The sequence below is a fragment of the Diospyros lotus genome, chromosome 14 (assembly GCF_014633365.1).
Source record: "Diospyros lotus cultivar Yz01 chromosome 14, ASM1463336v1, whole genome shotgun sequence".
Taxonomy (NCBI): Eukaryota; Viridiplantae; Streptophyta; class Magnoliopsida; order Ericales; family Ebenaceae; genus Diospyros; species Diospyros lotus.
The window spans coordinates 11,279,246-11,291,794 of NC_068351.1; the positions used below are offsets into that span (position 1 = coordinate 11,279,246).

A 12,549-nucleotide genomic window follows, 5' to 3' on the forward strand; every position below is an offset into this window, starting at 1 on the left:
CTGATCACATCTGTTTTGGCGGGAAATGGAACCTATTGTTAGTGGATTGAGAGATCAACAGAGTGTACTACCAGATCATAACCCTCATTTTTGGATATTCCAAGGACTTGCATAGCCTTATCTCCTCTCTCTCTCTCTCTCTATATATATATATAGAGAGAGAGTATATATATATAGAGAGAGAGAGATAGCTTGCCTATTAAACCAAAATCATCAGCAGCAGTAAAAAATGGTTATACATTTGATTCTTTCACTTTTCACATTTCCTTCTTTTAACCATCAACTTAAAAAAGAAAAATAAAAATAAAATGAATGCTGATCAATTTTGGTCTTAGTGAATATCCAAGTATGCATTTATTCCGCATTTTCTGGAGATAGAAGCAGAAGGAAAATGCGTCCGCTAAAGGATTTTGTGCATTACCTCCTGCAGTCATGGCTCTTCAAGATCTGTACGCAGCACTGAATATGCCACCACAACTCAAGGGATGGAAACTGAGTGATGGTGACCCTTGCAGAGAATCATGGAAAGGAGTTTCTTGCTCTGGATCATCAGTCATACTCCTGTAAACTACAACTAGTTACACTAACCACGTAAGCTTTGACATAACAATTGCCAATTTGCCGAAACTGACCTGCTTCCTTAACCCTGCAGCGAACTTCATGGGCTTGAGTTGTCTGGACATCTAGGGTTCCAGCTCTCCAATCTCCACAGCTTGAAGAAGCTGTAAGTGGTCAGTCCTGCAAAGTCTCAATTTAAAGTTTGAGAAAGTTTATATTGTACTTGATTTTTTTTTTTCTTGTGGTTCTCTTTGTAGAGATGTCAGTTTCAATAACCTTCAGGGTGAAATTCCTTACAGCTTACCTTCAAATGCCACACACATGTAAGATTCATGTTTTCATCAATTTATGCTGTACAGCCAACAGTTCCTTCAATATGTATACGAAAGATTGATTCTCTCTCTCTCTCTCTCTCTTAACTACAGAAATTTAGCATGCAACAATTTTACTGCAAATATCCCATCTACAGTTACCTCTTTGGAAAATCTGTGGCATCTGTAAGTTACTTGACCCTTGTTGCTAATTTGCTAGTTTGGCCCATGATTATTTATCATAATCAATTTTCTTGTAGGAACTTGAGCCACAATTTTTTATCTGGGCCTGTGGGGAATGTATTCGAGGGGCTACAAAATCTTAAAGAACTGTATGATATTTAATTACCTTCTTTATTTGCTCTTGAAATAAATTGCCTAGTTCATCAGTTAGTATCTGACATTTTGTGGATTAGAGAGACTTGCATTACCTGAAAAGCTGTATAAAGCAGTTATGCAGCCTTGGTATTGTTAATTTATATATTCAATCCCACCTTCATGATGGTTTTACAGAAATGATGATATTTTGAACCTCAAGGCAGTTTTTTTATAAAATTTGAAAAAAGAAAAAAACAAAACAAAAGGGGATGATACAACCATAAGGTAGTTGCAACCTGAGGAAAGATACGACAGAACTCATTATCCTGATCTTTGTTTCTAACGAAGTTCTTCTACTAAATAATTGGAAATCAACTTGTAGAAAGCCTCTGATGCTTTATCATTTTTTGCAAATTGATTTTATTATTCATACTTGACTGACTCCCAACGTTTTCATAAGGAAGCATGACATCAAAGAAGTCTTAGTAAATTCAGAAGCTTCGGAAAATGTAAAACAAAGAGCAATTAGGAATACTGTAGCAGAAGAATAAAATTTGCCTTCTGAGATTATGTTAACATCACTTTTTAGAAAATTTAGATTGCATCTGTTATTCCTTCTTATTCTTCTTTTTTAATCTAAGCTTGTTTTTTCGCTTCACCTTCTAGACTATGCTAAGATTGCATTTTGTTAAGTCATTCCCTTACTAATATTCAAGCTAATGCTACAGGGATCTGTCATACAATAACTTCACTGGAGATCTACCTAGTTGCTTTGGATCTTTGACAAATCTTAGTAGATTGTGAGTTCATTTCTCTTCTTTTATTAGACAATCATGCATCTGCAGTAATTTCATTCTGTTGTTTCCCTTGCAGTATTTGACATGTATATTCAGGTTCTTGCAGAATAATAGATTTACTGGATCGGTAATGCTGTTGGCTGGTCTACCTCTCCATGACCTGTAGGGTTTTCCTTTTTATGGGAAGTTTTGGGCTTTCTTTCCACTTGCTTCATTTAATGGTTTACTCACCTACATCTGTTTTCAGGAACATTCAAGATAATCATTTTAGCGGTGTTCTTCCTAACCAATTCCAATATATACACAACTTGTGGTTAGTTAGCAAAATCCATATTTGCATTTTTTAAATCCTAAGACTGGCCACACATCCTGTTGTTGATTTCACCTCTTAATCTACGTTCAGGTTTTGGGGCAACACTCTCAAGCCAAGCGAAAATGATCCACCATGGAATTTCACGTTAGGAACCATCCCAACTGGGAAGAATGCTAGTCATCCACCAACTAATAAGTCGAGCGCTATTGAGAATTTTTCTTATCCTCGTGAAGGAGCTATCCACAAGAAGAAAGGACTTGGTCCAGCCGGAGTAGCCGGCATGGTTGTTGGTGGAACTCTACTGGTGACCTGTGCAGCACTGATCATTGTGGTCCACATTCATCGATCTCTAGCGATAAAACGTTTGAGTGTGGAGATCCGCAGCGATTGCTCACATCACTCTCTTCCACTCAATACCATCAGAGGTTAGATTTTGCTCACAAATATATTCTCTCATCTGGAAATTACATTCTTACTGTTGAAATTGTAAATGGCTGGATTGTGATGTGGAGACTCAACAGGAGTGAAAAAATTACTATGAAAATAATGTAAAAAAAAATTGATATTTTTACAGAACTTTTTGCAGAAGATGTGCCAACAGAATGATATTATTTATATATGTTTCTGCGTATGCTTTTAGCATTGGAGTTTCAAGTGGCCTTCCAAATTTGAAATTCTTGGTGTTTGTTTGATATAAGGTTCCTCTCGTTGTTTAAACCCATTTCAAAACAGCAAAGGTTATTCTGCATATTAATAAACAATATTTCCAACTGAATGTTATTTATCATTTATTTGTTGTTGTACGTGGAATAGATTATTGTTCTCATGCAAAAAAGAGCCTACAATCCTCGGCTCCTCCTGTGGCTGCTGCATGGCATGTACCCCCCACTTGCTCCAGAGGGAGTGGGAAGTCTGTGCGAAGTTTCTCCGAGACGCAGAAATTTCCAGTGGCTGCTAAAGTTTATTCAGTGGCAGAGCTTCAATTAGCAACAAACAACTTCAATGAGAAGAACCTTCTGGGAGAGGGATCTCTTGGTTCTGTTTATAAAGCAGAGTTTCCCAATGGTCAGGTAAAGAAGGTGAAACACAATGACAGATCAATCAAGATATAGAATTTATTGAACTCCTTTTCTTTTGTTTGGCAAGGTTTTGGCAGTGAAGAATGTCAATACGGTGCCACTGTCTCTCCATGAAGAACAATTCTTGCAAGTGATTCAGAACGCAGCCTGCTTGAGGCATCCAAACATTATAGCACTTCTGGGCTATTGTCTTGAGCGTGGACAGCATCTACTTGTCTATGAGTATGTCAGAAATTTCAGTCTTGACGATGCTCTGCATATCAAAGCACATAATACTCTCTCTTGGGGCCTGCGACTCAGAATTTCTTTTGGCATAGCACAAGCCTTGGAGTAAGTACTCAAAATGCTTTTAGCACTTAATCCAGCCACTGATTGCCACATTCTTTTGCAGAGATGCAATTTAAGATGGCAAAAAATGTGGATACTTGCATTGCCTCATATCTTCTCCTGTTTTTGTAATTGTTTCAAGACATGGTCCTTTTGGTCATGCATGCTCCACTTTCTACTTTCATGCAATGTTTCAGCTATCTGCATTCAAAATGCTTGCCTCCTGTTGCTCACAACAATTTAAAGGCTGCTAACATATTACTTGATGAGGAGCTCAAGCCCTGTATCTCTGACTGTGGGCTTAGCATTTTGAGGCCCCTTAAGAGCAACAGTGTTAAACTCAAGGTACAAATTGTTAAAACTCAGTTTTGTATTGCATCTACTGCTGAGAAACTGTTCCTTTGGTGATGCCAAGGGATAGACAATACAACAGCCGCCCACCACCTTCACTACATGGCGTCCTAACCAAATTATATTGACAATTTTGCACTAGTAGTAACACGTTACTGTTGTTAAAACAGGCTTCTGAAATGGCTATTTGGGATACCAGTTACATTGCACCTGAATCCATTCAAAATGGAGTTGATGGCATAAAGGGTGACATCTATGCCTTCGGGGTATTGCTTTTAGAGCTGTTAACAGGAAAGAGGCCTTTTGATAGGTCTTATATTTTACTGATTACCTGATTTTATTTATTTATTTATTTATTTTTAATTTTTGGCTATTGTTTTCTGTTAGGTTTCTCACTAAGCTTTTCTGTTCCTTCAAAAAGCAGTTCAAGACCAAGGGAAGAGAGATATCTGGTGAATTGGGCATCTTCCCGGCTTCACGATAAGGTGTCTCTGCAAGGGATGGTTGATCCAAGCATGAAAGGAACATTCTCTTCCAGGGTGCTCTCTCGGTTTGCTGACATTGTCTCCCTCTGCATTCAGGTAATACCAGATTGATTGTGCACAGTGGCATTTTAATGAATTTAACTTCCGTTTGAGAGTGAAAAGGTGACATGTGTTTAACTTTCACTCTCAAACAGCCTTGAATATTGGCCATTATTTATTAACTTTCACTAAGCCTTTTTTACTGCTTCTTGAAGAAACTATTCTTCCAACAGTAAATTTGATGTTCTTGCTAGCGGTTCAACCTCTCTAATGTCGGAGTGTGACAGCTCATTTTCCTCTGCTTCCCTAAAACATGTTAACGTGTATTTGAACCACTATAATATGCTTGTCATCATGTCATAATAATTGTAAAGCCAAAAAACTGACTGTTTATGCATCTGGCGATCTCTGGATCTTGGATTTCTTCAAACAGCCCGAGAAGGAATTCCGTCCACCAATATCAGAAATGGTGGAATCGCTCGCACATCTGATACACGACGAGGTCTCAACAGGAACTGAAAAATGCTCCACCACTGCAGATGACAACGAACTCGATCTCTTTGATGACAAGTCCTTCAGATCAACACACACGAGATTCTTTGGCTCGCCTTCGATGAGCTGCTATTCATCAGCCCCTTGAGGATTTTTGACGGGCTGCTTCTTGCATTTGAGAAACAAGGCCTGTGCAATTCCTGTTTGCACGTATGAACATGATTGACCATTATTCTTTCTCAACTCCACAGTGATATAATTTGCTGCTTGCAATTCCACCAGCGACTATTCTTCTATGAGTTACAACTACTGATAAACAAAGAATCAAATCTCCCCAATTATACGCATCACAGTCTAGTCTACTTTCTTGAATCTTGATTGGAACATTAACATATAGATTATATTCGTGGGGTCAAATGAAGAAATAAAGAAGGGGTTAGAGTGTCATTATTTCTGAAATCAAAGAGAAGTTACACCCTAGATTTCAAAATTTTATATCTAGAAATATTGCAGAATTGGCAGTTGTAACTAACTCATGGTGCCAGAATAAGTTGAAAAACAATATAACTATGATGAGGAGACACGTGTTAATAAATAACTAAAGGGCCGAACCAAGAAAAAATGTGTGTCTATTATTATTCAGCAAAATGCTAGATTTGCCCTGAATTTCTGAATTTTCTTTATATATTCTATTTAAAGGAAATAAAATAGATCAAAATAGACATGAGAGCAACCTTACACAGCATTACATTTTCTTTTTATTTAAAATTTGGACAAACAAAAATAAACATTGAACTACAAAAGTTATATGTCACCCTTAAAGATGAGCCTCTGATTTAAATCTTATGTATTTTGAATAAATTGTCCCAAGATCCTTTTCTTTGACTCATTTGTACAGAAATCCTATATAATTTAAAAATATATCTTAATCTTAATCCCTTAAAAAAATAAAAAAATAAAACCAACCTCTAGTCATTATCAATAGCTCTTCCACACCTACTCGTCACTAGTTATAGATAATTAATGATCATTGTATCTTGATTGGTGTGTCTTCATCGTAATCGTTGATTACAGATAAATTTTACTCACTCAAATTCATCTAGAATAAATTCTAGTAATTAAAACTTAAGATAGGAAGCATAATTCATTATTTATTAGGTTTTAGACACTTAAATCCATTGTCAATAGATTCTAGTAATACTTTATTTTTTTACATTGAGCTTATTTTTAAAAACTTCTATGAATGTTTGCTAATTAATTAAAGAAATAACATAATTTATATTTATCCAGTAAATATCTTATGTCAATTATTAGCACCTTATTAACATTTTTTGTTTGTCTAGATATTAGTTTCAATCAGATAATTATATTTACAATTCCACTGTGCCTATCAACTTGAGGAAGAGTTCATGCCTTGATCTGATTCTAGTAGTTACAATCCTTGTCTATGTTAAAGAGAATTTGCCATTTGTGATGGGTAAGCAAACTTCTACATAAGCTTGAACTTAAGTTTCGTCTTAAATCATATCAAAACCTACATTTTTATTTTTTTTCTTTTATTTTTTATGAAAATAATTTACATAATTTGAATCTAACTATTCAGACACTCTCATTATGCAATTTTACATAAATAAAAAGGCTAATTACAGAAACATAAAGTGGCATCATATTAGATTTTTAGTAATAGACATTAAAAGATCTTACAAACACATGGCGATTGAAACTTGAAAGGGGGAGATGCAGCTACAAAAGAGGGAGATTTGAACGCACAGGGAAGTGTGGAACAACAATAACAGAAGGAGCTTCAGCTTTTGCTTCAACAATGACTGGTTTTCTGGCTAAGAAACCAACACTTGCAGCATCTCTAGAGACCACCTTGGAAGGGCGATAGAAGCAGCAACATATTGTTGACAGGAACCCCATGCCTTTTTCGTCCTCTCTGTCTCTCTTGATGTGCTTCGAAACTTTGCTTTGAGTTACAATAGAAGATGATGATGAAGAGCATTTGCTAAAGACTTCCGTGTAGACTTTGAAGACTTCCATTATTTTATTTTATTTTTTATTTGATTTGAGTTGCTGCTTTCTTGTGCTCGGTTGGTAGAGTGTTGACTTATGGGGGATTTGTATGGTACGAAAACCATCTGAGGTTGCGTTTGGATAAAAGGAGCCTTCTGCTCCAATCTTTTCAATTTTTGTATTTTCTTTTAATCAATTTCTCAGAAAAGGCTGATGGGCTAATGCTACTGCGGATGGTAACTTCTGAATTGAGCAAATTGGGCTGCTCCGAGTGTTAGTAGTTCAATTTTTCGATGTTTATCAGAGATACCATCAGCCAAGCACTTGTCTTGCGACATCCCATCCCTTCTTATTGGCCAAGCACACGTGCATCCCATGCAAGCCGCCAAGATCAATAAGTCAATGAAACCAATCAACCCTGTAAATCAAGGGAGTCCACTGCCTAGATCTTTAATCGTAGGCCCTAAACCTTCAACTTGTCCCGTTGCATCATCCCATTTAAGACCATGATACCGTAAACCAACACAAGCACGCCCAACTAATTAAATTCCCTAACATACACCCGAGGGCCATGGCCATCCAAGCAAAGCCACGAGGCCGGCCCATGCGAGGCCAAAAATGCCTTTCCAATTTTTACTTGCTACATGCAAAGGACCCTAATGCATAAATGAGCTTCGGATGATGAACACAGATCAAGGGTCTCAAAAGGGCTATTATCTTATAATCTCCAAAAAGGAAAGAAAATAACTAGCCGCATCAGAAGGAAAAATATCTCTTCATCTAGTTCTCCCTTTAATGCCAAGATGATTTCGAGATCAAAATGCGCATAACAGGGACTCAAAAAACAAAGTTGCATGCTAAAAGCAATTAATCAAAAGCCAATATCCTCACCAGAAATTAATTCTCCCAAAAATCCAGATGACCTGGTCACTTTAGTTTGCAAATACAGAGGATTTGCACCCTATTGAACCTTCCCCACTACAAAAATTCCCATTTCAATAACTAGTAAAAAAATATCAATAAAGAAAACCAAAAAAAAATCCTAAAATGGGAAAAAGACTCATAAAAAGCTAAAAACTAAAAGTTCCAAGAATAACTATATCTAAATTCACAATGACACAGAACAGGCTGTAAACTAAGTATTGCAGTAAGCTACTAGTCATTGTAATAGGAGAAAAGAACAAACAAATACAGGGAGTTATTTAGCAACAGCATTCTGCACAACAATTTCAGTGCATAAATAGGCTAGGCTCCCCACAGTGAAATAATTGATGTTGATTCTCAGTTATCTGCAATACTGACGGGAGGCAAGAGGAATTTGCACGTGTTGGAACTAGAAATATACAAAAAGCTGGAAAGCTCCATGATTCTTCTTCTATCCTTTATTCATAGCACGTCACTGACACATATTTCAATCACCTTGTAAGCAATAAAGCTGCCGGATATTCCCTGAAGCTGTTAACACATTGAAAAAGAATTAATATAACAGAAACTTGTCAAACTTTTATCAAATCCTTCAGGGACTCATACAGAATAATAGCTGTGCAATCATCCAAAAGCACCTTATTGAATAGAAGGGAATCTTAAACATCAATTTTTATCGAAGGGCAGGAGTAGCAGTCATTTCAATAAATTGTTGTTTTGATCAGGGACACAACGATTTGAAGCCCAATACAAATTTAAGAAATGAGATATTTAAAGTTCACCTTTTGGCTTTAAAAGACGGGCAAGGATTGCAACTTCCCCTAAGAATTAAATAGAGGAACTGTAAGGACACAAATGTATGTGAAAATCTTCTTGTATATTCTGTTTCTGTTAAATTAAAAGAGTAATGAACAATGCCTATAGGGCAGTCATCCCCCAACAAGTGTGGTTGAGATTTCAATGTAGGATAGTTCAAATTTAATTTTTTATGCACAAAATCACTTGAAAGCTAAAAGGGTTTTATTGGATTATCCTACCTTGATTCTGAGTATCATCATCCTCAATCTCCCATCTTTTTGAGCAGTTAATCCATGATATCTAATTATTGATCTTTTCTTGTAAAAACTTGATCTCCATGTCTCATAATGGCATCATGCACACTTCTATTTTATTGTACGTATTCAGTTTTCAACCTACTCACTTAAAAACTTCAGATTTTAAGATATTTTTCTTAAATTCAAAGTTATTATTTATGCCTTCTTTTGTCTTATCCTGTAGAACAAGACTGAAAAACTTGGTATCTCTCTCATTTACATCACTAGGATTGATTACAGTATATAATAGGAGAAAGAAAACAATGAAATCCCTATAACTAAGGAAAAAAAGAAAGGAATTCCAATTACATCAATTACTAATTTACATCAATCAATCAATCCCAACAATTAAGGTTGATTATAATAAGTCACATAAATTGTGAGATAAGATTGATTATAATCAATCCCATAGATTATAGGATAATTGGGATTGATAATCAATCCTATTGATTGTGGAATCTTTTCAACAATATTAATACTACTTTCATGCTCATGCACACATATTCACAACCCCTCAAGCTATTGTGGAGTGGATGTCAATCATACTCAATTTGCTTACTAGAGTTTCAAATTGAATACTAGGCAACCCGTTGGTAAGAATATCTGCTACTTGATGATTGGAGAGAACATAGGAAATTTGGAGAAGAACGGAATCTAATTTTTCCTTAAGAAATTGCCAGTCAATTTCAATATACTTTGTCCTGTCATGCTGTACGGAATTATGAGCAATACTAATAGCCAATTGATTGTTCCCCAAAAGTTCAATAGGTCTTTGCACCAAAACTTTTAAATCTTCTAGGATAATCTGTAACCACAAAAGCTCACACACACCAAGGGTCATGACTCGATATTCAGCCTCTGCACTGGATCTAACCACCACCCCTTGCTTCTTACTTCTCCAAGACACCAAAGTCCCCCCTAGGAAGACACAATACCCGATTTTGGATCTCATGTCCACAAGGGAACCACCATAGTTAGCATTTGTATATCCTTGGATCTTCAAACCAACTCCTTGAGTAAATAAAATTCCCTTACTTGATGTAGCTTTACGATAGCTTAGGATCCTTCTCACAGTATTCATATGATCTTCAGTCGGGTTATGCATAAAGTGACTCACTAGGCTGACAACAAATGCTATGTCAGGCCTAGTATAAGAAAGATAAATTAATCTTTCTACTAAATGCTGAAATCTCCCTTTATCCATTACCTTTCCACTAGAATTCCCCTACAATTTTGTGTTAGGATCTACAAGTATCCTTGCTCCTTTTCCCCCTAGCAAACCAGTTTCAGCAAGTAAGTCCTAAACACATATTTTCATTGGGACAAGAAAATCCCTTCCTGTGAGTAAGCTACTTCAATGTTTAAGAAATATTTTTGTGGTCCAAGATCATTTCTTTCAAATTCCCGAGTCAAATTCTATTTTAGAAGACCTTATTCATCTAAATCATTCCCAATTACTACAATATCATCAACATAGACAAGTAAGACAACATTCTCTTCTATGTGGTTGATGAAGAGGGTATGATCCCCTTTACTTTGACGATAACTCATAGATGTCATAGCCTTTGAGAATCTACCAAACCAGGCCCATGGGGATTGCTTGAGCCCATACAAGGCCTTCTTAAGTTTACACACTTGCTCATGCCCTGCTCCCTCATGCTAAAATCTTGGTGGTATTTCCATAAAAACATATTCCGCTAAATCTCTATGTAAAAAAGCATTTTTAATATCATATTGTTGTAACTTCCACCCATAATTGGCTGCCAATGCTAGGAGAACCCAAACAGTAGTCATTTTGGTCACGAGAGCAAATGTTTTAAGATAGTCTATGCCATAGGACTATGTATAGCCCTTGGCAATAAGACGTACCTTATACCTGTCAAGTGTACCATTGGCTTTGTATTTCACATTAAAGATCCACCTGCAGCCTACTGGTTTTATCCCCTTGGGTCTAAATACCAATTCCCAGGTATGATTCTTTTTAAGAGCTCTCATCTCCTCTAACATGGTCTCCTTCCATTTGAGATATTTCAAAGTCTCTTCCACTGATTTAGGAATAACAATTGCATCCAATGAAGTGAGAAAGCCTCTATGGTTTGGTGACAGGCGATGGTAGGATAAATAATAGGCCAATGGGTGTTTTGTACAAGTTCTAACCCCTTTCTAGATACCAATGGGTAGGTCTAAATTTGTAGGTTTAGTCTGAGGAAGATATGGGTTAGAAATGCTGGGAGAATCCTCACGATGTGCTACTTCCAAACCAGGATAGGGGGTTGATGTTGGTGTTGGATGTGGCTCATCAATGGGTTGTCTTCTCTTGTACACATAAGGAGAACCCTTGTATCTAATGGGAGATAACAACTTAGTTTCTACATGTTCCTTGCTGGGAAAAACAGAATGCATCGAAGAAGCATGCATGGGGAAAGTAGAAAGAATAGAATCAACAGGCTGATTAGATTGACTAGGACCCAATGGTGTTGCTTCAAGGATAGGGACTAGATGCTCAAGTTCTAATCATCATGTCTAAGAAATTCCTCCTGATGTCTAGATGGAGGACCAAAGAATGATTGGAATTCAATAAAGGTCACATCTTTTGAGACATTGAACTAGCAAGTGGTAGGGTGATAACATTTATAGCCATTTTGAGTAGGAGAATACCCCAAGAAAACACATCTAAGAGCCCTAAGATCTAATTTGTCCCTATTTACTTTGGGTATGAGGACAAAACATACACACCCAAACACTCTAAGAGGTAAGGGAGTATGAAGATTAAGATTAGGGAAAAAAAAATGCTAAATACTAGAAAGGGCTTTGATTATTGAGCACCCTAGAGGGAAACCCTATTGATAACATAGGTGGCTGTTAACATAGCTTCACCCCAAAAATGTTTTGGGACATGGTGATGATGGAGAAGGGTTCAGGTGACATTGAGAAGATGTCTCATATTCCCTTCAGCTACTCCATTCTATTGTGGAGTATCAATGCAAGTGGATTTATGAATAATGCCCTCTTGTTGGAAGTAATGATGCAACTGATTATTGAAATAATATCTTGCATTATTAGTCCTAAACTTCCTAATAGGAGTGCCAAATTGAGTGTAAATCATTTTGCAAAAAGAGAGTAAAACAGACCCAATGGTAGCCTTATCTTTTAGAAGAAACACCCAACACATACAAGTACAATCATCAATAAAAGATATGAACCATTTTGCCCCGGAACAGTTTGATATCTTAGATGGCCCCCAAACATCAGAATGAATCAGATTAAATGGTTTTGAAGAAAATTTATTGCTAATTGGATAAGAGACTCGATGATGTTTAGCCATAATACATTCATCACATTGAAAGCTACTAGGATCTAGAGTATTGAACAAAGTGGGAAACATTTGTTTTAACAAAACAAATGGGGGATGACCTAATCTAAAATGATGCAACCAAATAGTAGA

At 36.5% G+C, this 12,549-nt stretch overlaps 2 protein-coding genes across 3 annotated transcripts in view; one reads left to right on the forward strand and one right to left on the reverse strand.

Annotated features, from left to right (window-relative positions):
* The first annotated feature begins 432 nt into the window (after positions 1 to 432).
* On the forward strand, positions 433 to 5,403 carry LOC127790901 (protein STRUBBELIG-RECEPTOR FAMILY 2). Its single transcript, XM_052320631.1, has 15 exons — positions 433 to 563; positions 653 to 724; positions 816 to 881; positions 984 to 1,055; positions 1,130 to 1,201; positions 1,916 to 1,987; positions 2,081 to 2,146; positions 2,232 to 2,297; positions 2,388 to 2,722; positions 3,111 to 3,367; positions 3,444 to 3,706; positions 3,901 to 4,048; positions 4,225 to 4,364; positions 4,479 to 4,635; positions 5,012 to 5,403. The coding sequence occupies exons 1-15, from the start codon at positions 433 to 435 to the stop codon at positions 5,216 to 5,218; spliced, it is 2,124 nt and encodes a 707-aa protein (XP_052176591.1). The 3' UTR covers positions 5,219 to 5,403.
* Positions 5,404 to 6,713: 1,310 nt separating this feature from the next.
* Positions 6,714 to 12,549, reverse strand: part of LOC127789927 (uncharacterized) — a 30,268-nt gene continuing 24,432 nt past the window's right edge. Inside the window, exon 9 of one of the 2 annotated variants that reach the window (XM_052319029.1) lies at positions 6,714 to 8,541. In XM_052319029.1, coding sequence (XP_052174989.1) covers positions 8,498 to 8,541 — 44 coding nt within the window. In that variant the 3' untranslated portion in view covers positions 6,714 to 8,497. Of the gene's footprint in view, positions 8,542 to 8,766; positions 8,832 to 12,549 lie in introns of those variants that run through there. The other variant, XM_052319028.1, reaches the window with a different exon arrangement.

Excerpts from the sequence above, each read along its gene's own strand:
- LOC127790901 (XM_052320631.1), top strand. The coding sequence starts at position 433 with ATGGCTCTTCAAGATCTGTACGCAGCACTGAATATGCCACCACAACTC. Across the intron at positions 1,988-2,080 it reads TTGACAAATCTTAGTAGATT|GTTCTTGCAGAATAATAGAT; the intron begins GTGAGTTCATTT and ends ATGTATATTCAG. Across the intron at positions 4,365-4,478 it reads GGAAAGAGGCCTTTTGATAG|TTCAAGACCAAGGGAAGAGA; the intron begins GTCTTATATTTT and ends TTCAAAAAGCAG.